Source organism: Carcharhinus amblyrhynchos, chromosome 1 (genome assembly GCF_965287045.1).
Source record: "Carcharhinus amblyrhynchos chromosome 1, sCarAmb.v2.hapA, whole genome shotgun sequence".
Taxonomy (NCBI): domain Eukaryota; kingdom Metazoa; phylum Chordata; class Chondrichthyes; order Carcharhiniformes; family Carcharhinidae; genus Carcharhinus; species Carcharhinus amblyrhynchos.
Window position 1 is genome coordinate 131,534,490 of NC_137324.1, and position 17,103 is coordinate 131,551,592.

General features: G+C 40.7%; 1 protein-coding gene across 9 annotated transcripts in view; it reads left to right on the forward strand.

The window, feature by feature from the left end:
• fbxw7 (F-box and WD repeat domain containing 7) overlaps nt 1-17,103 on the forward strand; it is a 361,222-nt gene that overhangs the window by 331,398 nt on the left and 12,721 nt on the right. For 6 of the 9 annotated variants that reach the window (XM_080192746.1, XM_080192765.1, XM_080192782.1 and 3 more), the window contains 6 exons: nt 8,400-8,534; nt 8,910-9,033; nt 9,281-9,417; nt 10,099-10,215; nt 15,249-15,430; nt 15,602-15,827. In XM_080192746.1, the coding sequence (XP_080048872.1) occupies nt 8,400-8,534; nt 8,910-9,033; nt 9,281-9,417; nt 10,099-10,215; nt 15,249-15,430; nt 15,602-15,827 (921 nt within the window). The remainder of the gene's footprint in view (nt 1-8,399; nt 8,535-8,909; nt 9,034-9,280; nt 9,418-10,098; nt 10,216-15,248; nt 15,431-15,601; nt 15,828-17,103) is intronic. The other 3 variants (XM_080192757.1, XM_080192799.1, XM_080192815.1) reach the window with 1 other exon arrangement.

The following is a 17,103-nucleotide window of genomic DNA, read 5'->3' on the forward strand; positions in this document are numbered from 1 at the left end:
AGGACATGTATCATGAAGAATTATTATAGCCAAAAAATATTGTATTGCGAAAGGGAAACCTGAACCTCTGCCAGGCTAATGTCAACCTCTGTTGACTACATTAGTTCATCACTGTGGGTTTTAAAGAAAGATGAAGCCTGTAGATTCTGCAGCGTAATGCTACTTTCAGATCTTGGAGAATAAAGTACATGTTCTTGTTTGAGGTAATATTTTTCTGTTAAATACATGTGAATTGATGCTCTGCTCTTGAATTTGTCAAGTATTGGGAGCTTCATTTGCACTTTGATTTTTTTTCAATTTTATTCCCTTTTGCTGAGACTAATAACTTAAAGATGACATTCAAGATAAAGCAGAGTACTGTATATCCATCATTCAGACGTAGAGTCAGACTTAAAGCAATCATAACACAATTGGTTCCCTAATGTCACCAGATAAGCTTCTGTATGTACATAATGTTCTGCGTTGCACATCCTCATTTCTTGCCTTTCTGTTTTTGTAATGAGTAACGTACATATACATGTCAGCGTATTTCTGAGCCTGTTGTGTTCAAATTGTATGTATGGAATTAGTTGAATTCCAACATCTGATTTGTATGAAGTGCTGCATAACCCTCAGTCGACCAGAAACTGATATTTTCCATTTAAGAGAGCGATTTCAAGCAAACATTCAATATAATTTCACTTATCAATCAAAAATAAATGCTTTAAGCCACTGTGCCCATGTGGGAGTGGGGCTGAGGTTGAAAGATTTTTATCAACCTAAACAACACATCCATCTAGTAAATGTAAAATAAATACAAAAAACTGCAGATGCTGGAAATCTGTGAAATAAAAATAGAATATGTTGGAAAGAATCAGCAGGTCTGGCAGCATCTGCGGAGTGAGAGAAAAGAGTTGTTTTAAGTCCTTCTGACTCTTCAGGGCTCAGTTTAGTAAATGCACTTTTCAAAACTGCTATAAATTGCCATCATTTAAGCTTAATACTGCCGGGGCTGCACAAGTCATCAATAAGCAAAAGTGTAATGCAGTATTGAGCTATGTTGATGAGAAAGCTCACTTTACTAACTTCTTGTCTGGATGGTGTAAACAGTCCAGGAAGTGCTCATATGTACCGATGATGCCCAACTCTATACCTCAACCACTTCATTCAACCTTATGATCATTTAACACCATTATTGTTCATGTTTCTGGTTGTTTATCTGACAAAAAGCCATTCAGTAAAATCATGACTGAACTTTAGCATCAACCTCACTATCCATCCATACCCCTAAACCCCATGATTCCTCAATTGCCCAAAAAATATCAATTTGAGTCTTGAATATACTCTGAGTATGGGGAGAGAAACAGAGTTAACATTTCAAATCCGTATGGCATTTCTACAGATATGAGAAAGGTAGAATTGTGAAGAATTATATAGTAGAAAGGGGATAGAGGAGGTGTGTCAGAATAGAAGAACAGGGATAGGTTGGGGCAAAGCAGAGATAGATAACTGTTATCGGAATCCAACTATATAATTCAAAATGTTCTTATTTTGGATTACAGTCTTTTTTCTCTCCTTCCTCCTTTCTTGAAGAGTGGGTTATCCTTGCTGCCTTCCAGTCCACAAACACCATTGTAGAAACTAGAGAATTCTGGAAGGTCATCCCATTAATTGTCAATAACTGTCATTGATGCTTGGTTCCTCACACTTTTCAGCATGTTCTTCATGCTGCTATGAAGATAAATGCAAGGTATTTGCTTATGCTTTCAGTCATCTCCACATTCCACTTTATAACCTCTCCTGTCACTTCTGAGGGGCCCATGTTTCATTTAAGATCAGTAACCAACTGGCAATGGAAAATGGAGTGAGGGGCCTGAAGAAACTGTTGTTGGGTTAACACAGGAAGCTGACTTGTGGTAAGATAATTATGGAGGAGAACAGCCAGAGTATGCCAAGGAAAAGTTGGATCTTGTTCTTCTATACTGCGCTTCCTCTCAACATTGCAAATCCTATCCACCCCAATGTATTTTAATCCTGCTTTCTAGGACTTCTTAATAGGGAATCACCATATCCTCTGGTCACATTTCAGGACAGCTGCCAGACCTTGAAGTGCAATGGCTCCACAGGCCAGGCCCTCCCAAAGCTTGGAGTACGCCTCTCATCTCCTCCCACTGCCAAATACTTTAACTCTGTCTCAGTATCATCAGATTCCAGTGCTGTCTCCACTGTGGATGACCCAATGAACCTAACAATCCAGTTGCAAATTGAAATGTTTGCCATGGTTCCCTTATTGAACAATAATTTAACTCTAAATCACCAGGGCCATTCATTACTTAATGATTAGTTTCTGATCCTGACAGATTTGGTTAAATCATAACAATGTAATATAATGTGCATTTCATGATTTAACACTCAACATCAAAGTAGGAGTTCTTCAGGATTGTGACCCGTCCAGTCTTCAGCTATTGACTTCTTTTCCGAGCTAAGTGGAACATTTGCCATTTCCTAGATAATGAAGCAGGCCATGTTCACATACAGCAAGACCAGGACAACATCCAGATTGGGCTGATATGTGGAGAGTAACGTTTGCTTCACACAAGTGCCAGGCAAAAACCATTTTCAACAAGAGAGTATCTAATCCCCTCCTGTTGAGAGTCAATGGCATTATCATCAAATCCCCCAACGTAAAATTCTTGGTTACACCATTAACCAGAATCTTAAGCAGGTGCATAAATTCTGTGCTTCAAAAGCCAGTCAGAGGCTGGATATTTCACAACTTACCTCCTGAAACCCCAAAACCTTTCCACCACCTACGAGACACTCTCCTTACACAGCTTTAATAGCACATGAGAAACTCGACACAATCCTGACGAAACAGTCAGATTGATTGGCATCTGCCATCTTAGGCATTTACACCCTCTACCACTGATGCACCATGGCTACAGTGTGTACCATTATACATTACAAACTGTCACAATTTGCATGGTTTCTATGCCAACACCTTCTAAACCCGTGCCCTGTACAACTTGGAAGGATCATTGCATCAGATTTTTTAAATTCTTTCTTAGGATATGGGCACCACAGGCTAGACCAGTGTTCACTGCCCATCCCTAATTGCCCGTGAGAAGGTGAGCTGCCTTCTTGAACACCATGAGAACACAACTTTCCATGTCTCCCACCCGCCACCCCGAGCATCCCCTAATCCTGACTTGGGATTATATTACCGTTCCTTCATCATTGTTGAACTCAGCTCTCTAAAAGCCGTACCTCCCTCAGTTCTGTACCTTCATCACACAGCCTACAGCTGCTTCAAAAAGCAAGCTTACCAACATCTGCTTGGGGGCAACTAGAGATGGACAATAAATGCTAGTGTTGCCAGCCATGCCCACATTCAGTGAATATTTTAGAAGTATTGATCATTGATAAACTGTGTAGTAGCAAAGTGATGAAGAGCACTAGAGATCTCTGGTTAGAATTTCTGTAGAGATTCTCCTGATCAACTCCCATTGATTCAGCAACAGAATAAAAAGTTATTTATGACATTTCTCCAGGCTTTCTGGCACAGTTGTTACGTACAATCTGGAATTCTATCCTCTGGTGTCTAGCTCTCTTTAGCTGTCACAGTTTACCATAGATGTAGAATGACTCTAAATGGTGAGAGCTTCTGAAAATGCCAGTGACATTACCATTTTAATGTTCCCTTATCAAACAATTGCAGAGGCATGTAGAGGAGACAAATTGTGATGTCAGTCAGTTTTATAGAATTCATAGAGAGCCTACAGTAGAGAAGGAGGCCATTCAGCCCATTGAGCCTGCACCGACAACAATTCTGCCCAGGCCTTATCCCCATAACTCCACATATTTACCCTGCTTAATCTCCCAATCCTAAAGGACAATTGACCATCAATCTAACCAGCACATGTTTGGAGCATGGGAGGAAACGGGAGCACCCAAAGGAAACTCACGCAGACACACAGAGAATGTGCATACTCCGCACAGACAGTCACCCAAGGTTGGAATGAATCAGGATCCTTGGAGCTGTGTGACAGCAGTGCTAGCCAAGTTCCTTTTGGACCTTGCTGCTTCAGTCAACTCTTTCTTAAACACTGTGCATTGAGCAGCACAAAAGACCCTCCCAATCAGGGATCATGAACATCTTGAAGATGTGTTGCTAATTACTTTTATTGAGTTTTTGTAAATATTGGGTATTTCTAGGGTGTTCAAATATTTGGTAAAGTCTTCAGTAAGTTGTGTTGCACATGAGGAAGGGTTTGGTTGCTAGTGCAAGGGCTGAGAACATCACTTTCGCCCAATTATAGGAGCCACACTAGCAGTCACCTGAGCAGCATCGGTTAGCTATAGAGGCGACACAGCAAAGATCACAAGTTTCTGGCAGAGGGATGAGGTGGAGAAGGGCTCTCGACAAGAGGATTTAACCATTCAGAGTCTACAGGAGCACTCCTGCCTCTACCTACACCAGGAATTCTTATGGTTTCACCAAGGTAGTGGTCAAAGAACTCTACCATCTCTTGGTACTAGACCTGCAAACTCAGATGAAGATGGTGCTATCAAAGTTGACTGTGGTCCTGATTTCCTATGCTGCTGGATCCATCCAGGCTGACAATATAACTAACGTCTTGCAGTTTGCCATCCATCTTGTATCCAGAGGCACTGTATTCCAGGAGAGGGGACATCCTTACCTTTCCTCTCAACAGAGAGAGGCAGAAGGAGCATGCACGTGGCTTTGCCATAAAAGTGGGCTTCCCCATGATACAGGGTACCATTGACTGTACACACATGGCTTTGCGAGAGCCACGTCTCAGTGGTGAGATAACCATTTAAAGGCACTTGTCACTGCAGTCAGTCTGCAACTATTGTGCAAGTGAATGCCTGCTGCTCCAGCAGCAGTGATGATGTGTTCATCCTGTGTCAGTCCACAGCTCTATAGTGAGCTAGAGGGTGCTGCTCAGCAGTGTGGGCTGGCTGATACCTCTCTGCAACTAATAGTGGCTAACACGCATATAATGAGGAACATCATCAAGCAGACAGTTGGGGTGTCAAAACAACAGTTCCACTGTTTTTACCAATCTGGAGGTGCTTTCAGTACTCACCAAAGTGGGTGTTCTTTTTCATTGCAGTCTGCTCTACCCCCCCACAAGTTAGTCACCATGAGGCAATAGAGTTGCCAACACCAATTCAGCAAGCCTCTCAAGAGGAGGAAGGAGCTAGCATATTAGAGTTCTGGATAGGCTATCCAAGAGCACATCATTCAACTCTGGACTCCCTGATTTAAAACTCTGAAATCTCATTGAACAATTCCACATCATTGCTTTGTTACAGACCATTACAACATTCTCATGGCTACAATCCTGAAATGAAAGTGACCAAAAGCAATCATTCCATATCAAATTCACCCAACAAAATATCCAGCACTATAAACAAAACCACCTAATGACCGTGTGGATTTTCTTAGTTCATGTCTAGAGGGTGCCTTTGCCTAACTTTGCACTCCTAAGCAGTGAATATAACATGACTGGCGAAAAGCCCCTCCATTCTGCCCTCGGCCCCTGTACAACCCCTCTCCACTCTACCCCCAGCTTCTCTAACACCCCTTTCCACTCTGCTCTTGGCCCCTGTAACACTCCTGTCCACTCTGCCCTCAGCCTCCCTAACACTCCCCTCCACTCTGCTCTCACCCCCTGTACCACCCTTCTCCACTCTGCTCTCAGTCCCTGTAATACCCCTCTCCACTCTGCTGTCAGTCCCTGTAACACCCCTCTCCACTCTGTGGCTTTGGAGTGAATTTGTTGATCTTTATATTGAGTGTGAGCAGGACACTGTACCTTGAAAAGATATTTGTGATTTTATGTGGATTGTTTTGAGATGCAGACTGCCACGTTCGTCATAAAATGTGTTCCTTCAAAGAATCTTACTATTGTGCATAAAACATGAGCACACAGTAAACCAGTCATAAAAAAGAGAAAGTTGATTGGATTTGTGACCTATTCCTTGAGAAAAATGAACTTAACCTTCATTTAAATTAATGTGGACTCTCAAATACATTGCTGTTGCTTGCACGTTGTATATTGAATCTCCATAATCATCAGTCATCTAGTTTGATGTCAATAATCCATGGATGAAGAGGATTTCTGAAATCAGTTTATAGACTCATAAGCAGCTTTCTGATAATGCTTCAAAAGTTTTTTAAAAATAGGCAGCTGTTAATTGAGAAAATTTGAGTATCAATTGGAGCACTTTAATTGAATAATTGGGTTGACTTAATTGTAAATATGCATATAAATTACATTTAATCGTTTTAAAGAGACGTGTCAAGTTCATTTGTACTACAAGTGCCTGCTGCTTGTTTTTTCTTTCTTTGTTTTGTCCCCTTTTGCTGGCCTCTTACTGTATTTAATTTTTCTTTCTATCCTTCATTCTAAACACTTTGCTGTTTCTATTTGCCACTTTATTATATAGGTGGCACACTTATCTTTAACTTTCATTTTACTATGCCTTAGTTTTCATAGAAAACATAGAATCCCTACAGTACAGAAGAAGGGCCGTTTGGCCCATCGTATCTGCACCAACCACAATCCCACCCAAACCCTATCCTCAAAACCGTCTGCATTTACCCTAGCTAGTCCCCCTGACAGTAAGGGGCAATTTAGTGTGGCCAATCCACCTAATCCACACATCCTTGGGCTATGGGAGGAGACCAGAGCACCCAGAGGAAACCCACACAGACACAGAGAATGTACAAACTCCACACAGTCAGTGACCCAAGCTAAAATTGAACCAGGTCCTTGGCACCGTGAGGCAGCAGTGCTAGCCACTGTGCCACTGTAACCCATTGCTTTCACTTCCTCATTTTCTAACTCTTAATATCCTCCAGTTTGTCTCAATGACACTTAATGTGCTGCCAAAATAATGGTGTGGCTCATAGCACTCAGCTTTATTTATGTGAAAATGTTATAGAAACTTGAGGTTAAATGTGGAAACCCAAAGGTTGATGTCTGAAATGCAACTCTCTGCTGTAAGCTTCGCAAAAAGCTCATCTTTACTGCCCCACTGTTGAAGCATGAAGTTGCTATATTCGCCTGTTAGTTGCACAGTAAACTCACCACAAAGACGAGTCTTTTCATTTTCAGGACCCTTTTAATGATGTCATGATGGCTGCCAGTCAACCTCTCTGTCACTGACAATTAATGTCTTCCTGCTGTCCATTATCAACTCCGGCATTCCGCAACTTTGCAGGCAAAATTTTAAAAACATACTTGTGTGAGGGCATCCCTAATGGCGGAGACTGTTAGGTGCACTGCCATAACATATTATGGTTCCAAACCCACAGCATCTTACTACTATCTCTTAAGAGCAATTAGGGATGGGCAACAAACACTGTCCTTGACAGTGGTGCTAACATCCAGCAAATGAACGGAAAGTTTGTTTATATGGATACTCCTGCTCGGTTTCTATCTGGGATGGAACGATTACTGGCAATGTGTCGGATAGCAAAGAAAATAAGATATACATTGTGACACAACAAAAGTGGATGAAGTTTTGGTCTTTTATTATTGAATAAATGAAAGTAGCCCTGCTTTCGGGAACAGCAAAATATGCATCTAGAGACACAGAATGATCAAAGAACCCATTTCTAATATAACAAGGTTTGGAAGATGCTGTCGAAGGAGGCTTGGCAAGTTGCTGCAATGCATCTTGTAGATGGTGTACACTGTTGCCACTGTGCACTAGCGAACATTTAATTTGGTGAATGGGGACCCAGTTAAGCGGGCTGCTTTGTCCGAGATGATGTCGATTGTCGGTTTCTTTTTCCAATGATGCAATCACTGTGGCCTGCTGCTTACTGATTGTCTTGTGCCTAACATTTGTGGGATAACCACAACAGCATTTGGGGGAAAGTGTGTTCCAGATTCCCATTACCTGCTGTGTGAAAAAGTGTTTCTTCACATCATTGTGAGTGTTACGTGTTTTTGGTGCGATGCTAATCCAGGCAAGTGGATAGGTATTCCATCACACTCCTGACTTAAGCTTTGAAGATATTGGACAGGCTTTGGGGAGACAGGAGGTGAGTTATTCACTGTAGAATTCTCAGCCTCTGATCTGCTCTTGTAATCCCAGTATTTAAACCGTCGGTTCAGTAAAGTTCCCTGTCAATGCTACCTCCTAGGATGTGATGATGGAGACTTCAATGATGGTAATGCTAGTGAATGCCAAGAGGAGATGGGCATTACTATGTGGGGTGAATGCAAGTTAAATAGAACATGTCCACAGCCTGTCTTTAGTGCACCCTCCTGTGTCTTCCCAACTACTCCCTACCACACATCCAGAATTTATTTAGTTCATACATACTGTCTGTTGCCATCGAAGTATGATTTCACTAAATGTGTCTTTTTTTCTTTTAGAGTTGGAGTGGACCAGAAAGATTGCTTGCGTTAGATGAATTAATTGACAGCTGTGAACCTACCCAAGTAAAGCACATGATGCAAGTAATAGAACCCCAGTTCCAACGAGATTTCATATCACTGCTCCCAAAAGAGGTGAGAGTCTCTAAACTATATTGTAGAGTTTGATGATTTTATTACTAATTGCTGAATGCAGCATTGGCAGTTTAATGCAACAGGTGTTAAATAAACAAGGTTAATCAAAATTGTTTTAAGTTTCTGAAATATGATTCTGTAATACACACATTACAAGAATTCTATTTTTTTAAATCAGGCTTTGAAAGTTGAATTGTTAATTTATCTCAGAATAAATAAAAGTTTACACAGTCCTGTGGTACAAGAATGGAAGGATTCAGCTTTTCATTGCCCTTCATTCAGTTTTTTTAACCTTTTACAACTATAGTTTTAGAGATTAATCTTTACCCTGGTAGAAAGGAAAAACTAGTAATTTTCAATTTGTGTGTATTGCAGTTGGCGTTGTATGTTCTCTCATTTCTTGAACCCAAGGACCTGCTGCAGGCAGCACAGACCTGCCGCTACTGGAGGATACTGGCTGAAGACAACCTACTCTGGAGAGAAAAATGTAAAGAGGAAGGTAAAGATATTGAAAGAAACTTTGTGTAGGTAGTTGCACCTTTATAACAACAGTATTATTACTGTGGTTGGATTATTTAATACTGTATGTGGGGGTGGGGGGCAGGGAAGGGAAATGAAAGAAATGTTTGCCAAATACATAATTGGCATCAATATGTTTATACTTTTAAAGGCAAACTGTTTTTTTATTTTGAGAATCTTAGCAAATTACTTCCCAAAAGTGAGCGAGTGAAACCTTTCTTCTCCAGGAATTGACGAACCTGTATATATCAAAAGGAGAAAAGTGATCAAGCCAGGCTTTGCTCACAGCCCTTGGAAAAGTGCTTACATCCGACAGCACAGAATAGACACTAACTGGCGCTGTGGAGATCTAAAAACCCCAAAGGTACTGTCTCATAAGAATTTAGGTGATGAAATTTTGAGAATTTTCAGCTGTATGGCTGTTTGTATCTTGATTAAAATATATATCAAGTATTAGTGAAACACATCATAAATATTGATGAATTCCAAAAGTTATGTGAAAAATGATTTACTTTTGCCCTAAAACATGGGAAGAGCCAAATTTAAATGCTCCTTTAATCAAAATGTTTAGACCAAAAAAAAACTTACCTGAATTTCTCAAATGGGAACTGCTACCCAAAGTGGAACTGAGTCATATAAACCTGGAATCTTCATGTTCAGTCTTTGGTTGTGCTCAGCTCAACATGAGTAGCAGTGGAAAGTACTAAAGTTGGCCGCATTTCCTCTGATTTTATATTGTGTTGGGTGGCGTTGCAAAACAAACTAATCGGGATCCCAGCTCAATTTGCTATGCAATGATGTATTCTTAAAGATCCACATTTGCAGGTGTGGTGAGGACTGACTTGGACGTGTCCATGATTAATTAGTTTGTGAGGACTCACTGCATGGACTCCCAATGTGAAGGATGGTACATTGCCTAGGGAAGGGGGTGCTCAGGGAACCTGTTTTTTGTGGTGAAAGAATTCAAATGTTGGAAGCATCAGTTTAGTAATAAGTCATTAATCCCAATTTGTCCTGGCTCTGAGTGTGAAATGTTCTTTATCAGCAGGTGCTAAAAGGTCATGACGATCATGTGATCACCTGCCTCCAGTTCTGTGGTAACCGAATTGTCAGTGGTTCTGATGACAACACACTAAAAGTGTGGTCTGCTGTTACAGGAAAGGTGAGTTTCATGAGTTCCACCCATATCCTGATCTCTTCCTGAGCCTGAGAGGTTATCAATAAGAAATTGTTCAGAGAAATTAAAAGTTAAAATTAGAACTGTTCTATTTTCAGAAATTTTGTTTGCTTTCCTGTTTTTTATAACTAAGCAGCCACACCCTGCCTGTCAAGAAAGTGTAGATGAGGCAAAAGGACATTTGTCTTAGCATTTTTCAGCCTGATTAATCACTGTATTTCCTGTACCCTCCTCTTTCTTGTCCAAAGTAAATACAGAAGGCGAGAACATGCTTCGAAAAAACAGATGCTGAACATATTTTTCAATAATACTTTGATCTAAACCTTTCATTGCTCATATCTTGAACTTGCCCATTTCACATCTGTTTTAAATTGAGATGTTTTAATTGGTAGCCTCTGCATTCAGACTGATTGAGCTGAGGGCCAACATTAAATAACAGGTTACAATAAAATTTGCCGTGACTGTGAAATGTTTAGGATGAAATAGTTACAAAAATTCAGAAGAAAATAATGTGCTTTAATTAATTTAACTACAGACTATTGAAGCATTTTTAAAATTGCATATATTATAATCTGAATGAGAAGGCAGAGTTGTTTGAGAATATTTCAACAAAAATCTATGAATTGTGAAACGCTGCATCTAGGATAGGAAAATCTCTCTTCGCAGCAATACGGTGAATTGGTCTACTGATTCCCAGAATTGATCAACATAGTGGATTCCTTATCTTGAGTGGAGGTTGCCAACCCATTTGCCAATCAGCATTGACCAGGTCTGGAAGTACGCCACGGTTTTTCTTTCAGTCAAGAGACAGTCACATGACACTGAGGATGTAATTGAATTTTGGCAATTCTTTATCAGAAAAAGTTGAATATATGCATGGCCATGCTGTGTGCTGATTTTGCTGATCTGAGCAATTAGTGATAGTAATTTCATAGTATTGCCCTAAGATCAGCCAGGATTTCCATTCTGAATTATTATCCAATGGCTTCTGCTGGGAACTGCATATATTTGCCAAGTGAGGATAAGATTTTGCGGTGATACTGATCTAATCAAATACATACATGAGGGATGACCATTTCAGCAAGACATCAAAAATAACTTGTGTCCAAGTGCTTGAGTCACTGCTTTCAGGAGAAATGGGGTGCAAATTGGAATCGCATTCATTGTGGTATCCTACCAGGTGCAGGAAAAGAGTGTGAGGAGGCATGACTGGTATTACAGAAGTCATGAAACTTAAGAATCAATTCCCCACAATGTCAGTGATATAAAATATAGATTTTCAATTGAAATATAGAATGTTGGGGTACTCAGCAGATCATACGCATTCATGGAGAATGAAACAGACTTTAAGATTTCAGGTTGATGATTCTCCTTCAGATCTTGGGGAATGCTAGATGAATAGGGCAGCTTGAAACCCCGGAGGGTGGCTAAAGAACCAGGAATGGGAATTGAAGGCCTAGTCAGATGGCTGGCAGCACCGTTGGAGCAGAGCAGCCCCCTGGAGAGAGAGCAGGACTGTAGCCAGGAGCTGGTGCAACAGTTCAAGCTGGTGATTCACTGTATTGGGGAGCTGAGATTCTGAATATGGCAGAGGTCATGAATATTCAGTGTACATAATTTGTTCCTTGAAGTTAAATTTTCCTTTGAGGGCTTATGCAGCTTTGATGCTGATGGAATAAAGGAACCTCGTTTTGTGTGTTTAAATCGCACATTACAGTGGAAAGGTTTGACATTTCACGAACATAAAATGAGTATGTCTAAGTCAAAGATTGTTCAACAGTAATTATAAATGCAGACAGTTTTGCCATCAGTACAACTGCAAAATTGAGGCATTGGTTTTACAATATGTTTTGATTCATTTTCAAATATGAGGATATAAAAATATTTCCTATTATAATGACTGAATTCTGCCTGAGAGTTTTGTGTCGCTATGCTTATTGTCTGACGTGACCTAGTCTGGCATTTCCTGTGGATTTCTTGAATATAGTAAGAAGTCTCACAACACCAGATTAAAGTCCAACAGGTTTATTTGGGAGCAAACGCCACTAGCTTTCGGGGCTCTGCCCCTTCGTCAGGTGAGTGGGGAGTTCTGATCACAAATAGGACATATAAAGGCACACACTCAGTTTACAGAATACTGATTCGAATACGAGTCTTTACAGCTAATCAAGTCTTAAAAGGTGCAAACAATGTGAGTGGAGATAGCATTAAAGAGATGTGTATTGTCTCCAGATAGGACAGTAAGTGAGATGTTGCAAGCCCAGGCAAGTCATGGGAATTACAAATAGTGTGACACGAGCCCAAGATCCCGGTTGAGACCGGCCTCACGTGTGCGGAACTTGGCTATCAGTCTCTGCTCAGCAACTCTGCGCTGTCATGTGTCGTGAAGGCTACCTTGGAGAACGTTTACGCAAAGATCAGAGACCGAATGCCCACGACCGCTGAAGTGTTCACCAACAGGAAGAGAACGCTCTTGCCTGGTGATTATTGAGTGGTGTTCATTCATCCACTGTCATAGCATCTGCATGTTCTCCCCAATGTACCATGCCACGGGACATCCTTTTCTGCAGTGTATCAGATAGACAACGTTGGCCGAGTTGCAAGAGTATGTACTGTGTATCTGGTAGATGGTGTTCTCACATGAGATGATGGCATATGAGTTGATGATCCAGCATGTCTTGCAGAGGTTGCTGTGGCAGAGTTGTGTGGTGTTATGGTCACTGTTCTGAAGGCTGGGTAGTTGCTGCAGACAATGGTCTGTTTGAGGTTGTGTGGTTGTTTGAAGGCAAGAAGTGGGGGTGTGGCTTTGGCAAGATGTTCGTCTTCATCAATGACATGTTAAAGACTCCAGAGAAGATGTCATAGCTTCTCCGCTCTGGGAAAGTACTGGACGACGAAGGATACTCTGTCCACCGTGTCCCATGTTTGTCTTCTGAGGAGGTCAGTGCGGTTTTTCGCTGTGGCACGTCGGAACTGTCGATCGATGAGTCAAGCGCCATATCCTGCTCTTATGAGGGCATCTTTCAGCCCTGGAGGGGTCTGTTCCAATCCTTCTCATTTGAACAGATCCTCTGTATACGGAGGGCTTGTCCGTATGGCTTCTTGTTGTTTTGGAGCAGCTGTTTGTGCAGCTCAAACAACCTCAAACAGTCCACAGCAAACTACCCAGCCTTCAAGAGAACAGTGACCACAACACCACACAACCTGCACAGCAACCTCTGCAAGACATGCTGGATCATCGACATGGATGCCATCATCTCACATGAGAATACCATCCACCATGTACACAGTACATACTCTTGCCAGACTGATACGCTGCAGGAAAGGATGTCCCAAGGCATGGTACGGTTGAGGAGACCGTGCAGATGCTGCGACAGTGGATGAATGAACATCGCTCGATAATCCCCAGGCAAGGCTATTCTCTTCCTGTTGGCAAACACTTCAGTGGTCACGGGCATTCGGCCTCTGATCTTCGGGTAAACGTTCTCCAAGGTGGCCTTCACTGCACACGACAGCGCAGAGTCGCTGAGCAGAGACTGATAGCCAAGTTCCGCACACGTGCGGACGGTCTCAATCGGGATCCTGGGTTCATGTCACACTATTTGTAACCCCCATGACTTGCCTGGGCTTGCAACACCTCACTTACTGCCCTGTCTGGAGACAATACACATCTCTTTAATACTATCTCCACTCACATTGTCTGCACCTTTTAAGACTTGATTAGCTGTAAAGACTGACATTCTAATCAGTATTCTGTAAACTGAGTGTGCGCCTTTATATGCCTTGTTTGTGATCAGAACTCCCCACTCACCTGACGAAGGGGCAGAGCCCCGAAAGCTCATGGCTTTTGCTACCAAATAAACGTGTTGGACTTTAACCTGGTGTTGTGAGACTTCTTACTGTGTTTATCCCAGTCCAACGCCAGCATCTCCACATCATGACTACTATCAATTTCTTGAATACCAGAAATGGTAGAAGTCAATACCACACAGCAAGAACGTACTGAAGACTTTATCAAGATCTTGGCAATTGGGCTGCCATTGCTAAGATAGGTGATCAATTTGTTATATAGAAACAATAATGAAATCTCCATTCTCTTTTTTGTGGTTCTCCTGTGAACCCAATATTAATACCTAAACTGGAAAACAGACCAATGTGCAGAACTGTATTCATCTGAATGTCCAACCAGTGTTCCTCACTCTGGAATGATTTGGCCAAAATGACATGGGAAAATGGTTCAAAATTGTTGATGCCCTAGAGATACAACTTTGAGAAGGTCATAACGTGTGCTTTCGTTGTTCAATGGTATTTTAAAACCAGGCTTTAATGCCAATTTTGTTCTTGTAAAGAGGCTACATTTAAAAATTCAAATATTTACAGTATTAAAGCAGGTGGATTAATATAATCAGTCTAAATGTCTTGCTGGTTTGATGGTATGCAATCAAATAAACTAGCCTGTTATTTACATGTGGAAGCCTTTTAGTACTCAATGCAGATGTCTTTTAAAGATCACCATTTAAAGATAACTACTTTGGACCAAACTCCCTCAATATTGTTGACATTTATTCAGGATTGTGAGAATCAGCCACGTTCTTTACCATTGAATGTATATTTTGAGTTCAAAATGAATTTTCTGGCCAGTGTTTCAGATTTCAGGATCTGTTTGGCATTGGAAGAATTCTTATGTTCTGATTGAAGCTGTTCAGCTTGCAAAAAAAACCCAGCTTAACATAAATACTTACAAGCAGCACAGATGAAACCACTTTTGGCACTCAAAAAGCACTTATCCAAGTGATCTCCTTTTGAGATAAGAAACTTTTAAGGCTTTTCAATCTTGCATTGAAAAGAAAATGATAGCAGAGACTAAGACCTAACAGCTAGTGAATCACTTCATTACATACTTAAAAGATTTGAGGATTAATTGACATCAATTTTCAGAACTCTAGAATGTGCATAAATTAAAAATGTTGCGTATTCTGTAACAGCTACTTCTTTTTAATTCCCCCATTTATTTGCAGTGTTTAAGAACGTTAGTAGGACATACGGGTGGTGTCTGGTCATCCCAGATGAGAGGCAATATTATTATAAGTGGATCCACTGACCGGACATTGAAAGTATGGAATGCAGATTCTGGTGAATGTATTCACACACTATATGGTCATACCTCTACTGTGCGCTGCATGCACCTCCACGAAAATCGGTAGGATTATATCCCTACTTACTGAAATGACAATATTCCTGAACACATTCCTAATTGTATTGGTATTAAGTAAATGTGCAATCTGGAAATTATTTCTTCAACAAATAATTTATGATTTGAAGCAAACAATTTGGGTAATTGCCTCTGTTCTGCCTTGGTTTAACTCTGCAGAGTTGTGAGTGGATCTCGAGATGCTACTCTTCGTGTCTGGGACATTGAAACAGGACAATGTTTGCATGTGTTGATGGGTCATGTTGCAGCAGTGCGATGTGTACAATATGATGGACGAAGAGTTGTTAGTGGGGCTTATGATTTCATGGTTAAGGTGTGGGACCCTGAAACAGAAACATGTCTACATACCCTACAGGGACACACCAACAGGGTCTATTCATTACAGGTAAGAAACTGGAATCATTATTTGTAAAATCTTAGCTTTCAAAATGGTTTGTTTTATGTACAAAGACGTTACGTATATTTGCACATGATTTAGGAGTAATTTGATTGCTACTATTTAGCATGTTGATGTGCCACGCTACACTTGGCTCCACGTGGCTCAGCAATTTTCGTACAACTGACAGCTGATAGACAGATGCTTTAGTGTTCCGCGTAGGTTGAATGTCTTTGGCAGCAATTCATGACAAGGTGATCTTGCCTTTAAAGCTATACTTCCAAGTAGATGATGAGCTTTTCTGACCCATATGCAATATAAGAAATACAGCAGCACAAAATGGCAATCACGTTATCCTGGGCACCTCCCAGCTCCAACCAGTACTCTTGTCTGCTCAGTTTAGTTCAATCCCTACAGACTTGTTTTCATGTGCTGTTTTTTATGCTACTTTTGATACCAGTGCAAAAATGCTGCTTCTGAGTTCTGTTTGATCTAATAATCCAGCATGGTACAGTTCTCGGATTTTTTTGGCATCAAGTTGTGCATTAGGGATGAATATAGCTTTGTAAATAGTAGTTGAACAAGTAGGTAATTGTTAAAGGTGAGGTCACATAGAAAGGTCACCACAGTGTTGGATATCAATTAGACGCACCTTCTTGCAGGCTTGCTACAATACTAACCCTATTAAGGTTTTTTTTTGTGAAAAATCATAGAGGACTACTATCCATACAAACCTCTCCCACTTAAGCTATTGAACAAAAGTTTGTACCTGGCTCCCATCTCATGCTTGTTGTTCACAACTGTAACTCAGGCTTTCCTTTTTGGATATTCTAGTTCCAGAAAGCATCTCAGAACTATTTTCAGAAACATGCTTTAATCATATGCTAGTGTTTTAATGAGAAATAACTAGCAGCCTACATTCTTTCTTGTTATAGATGTGTATAATTAAGTTTTGCCCAACTTTGTGTGTGACATAACTGATCCATGGAAGTAGCTGAAATAACACGTCTTTCCACATTTATTTGCTGTGCTTTTTGTAATGTTAATTTATATCCCTAGTTTTGGAGTAAAATATACTATAGTCGTACATAAACAAAGATCAATCTTTATTACTTGTTGTATCAAAACTATTTTTTTAAAAATGAAAAGAGATTTTTGAAAGAAGACAGTTGCATTCTGTGAGTAAATCATAAGCCACTCGCCATGCTACTAGTCAGATTTTCATTATGTATCTTAACAATGTGTGTCTAATGCTTCGTATGCTTCAGTGGAGGCAGCTGAAGTC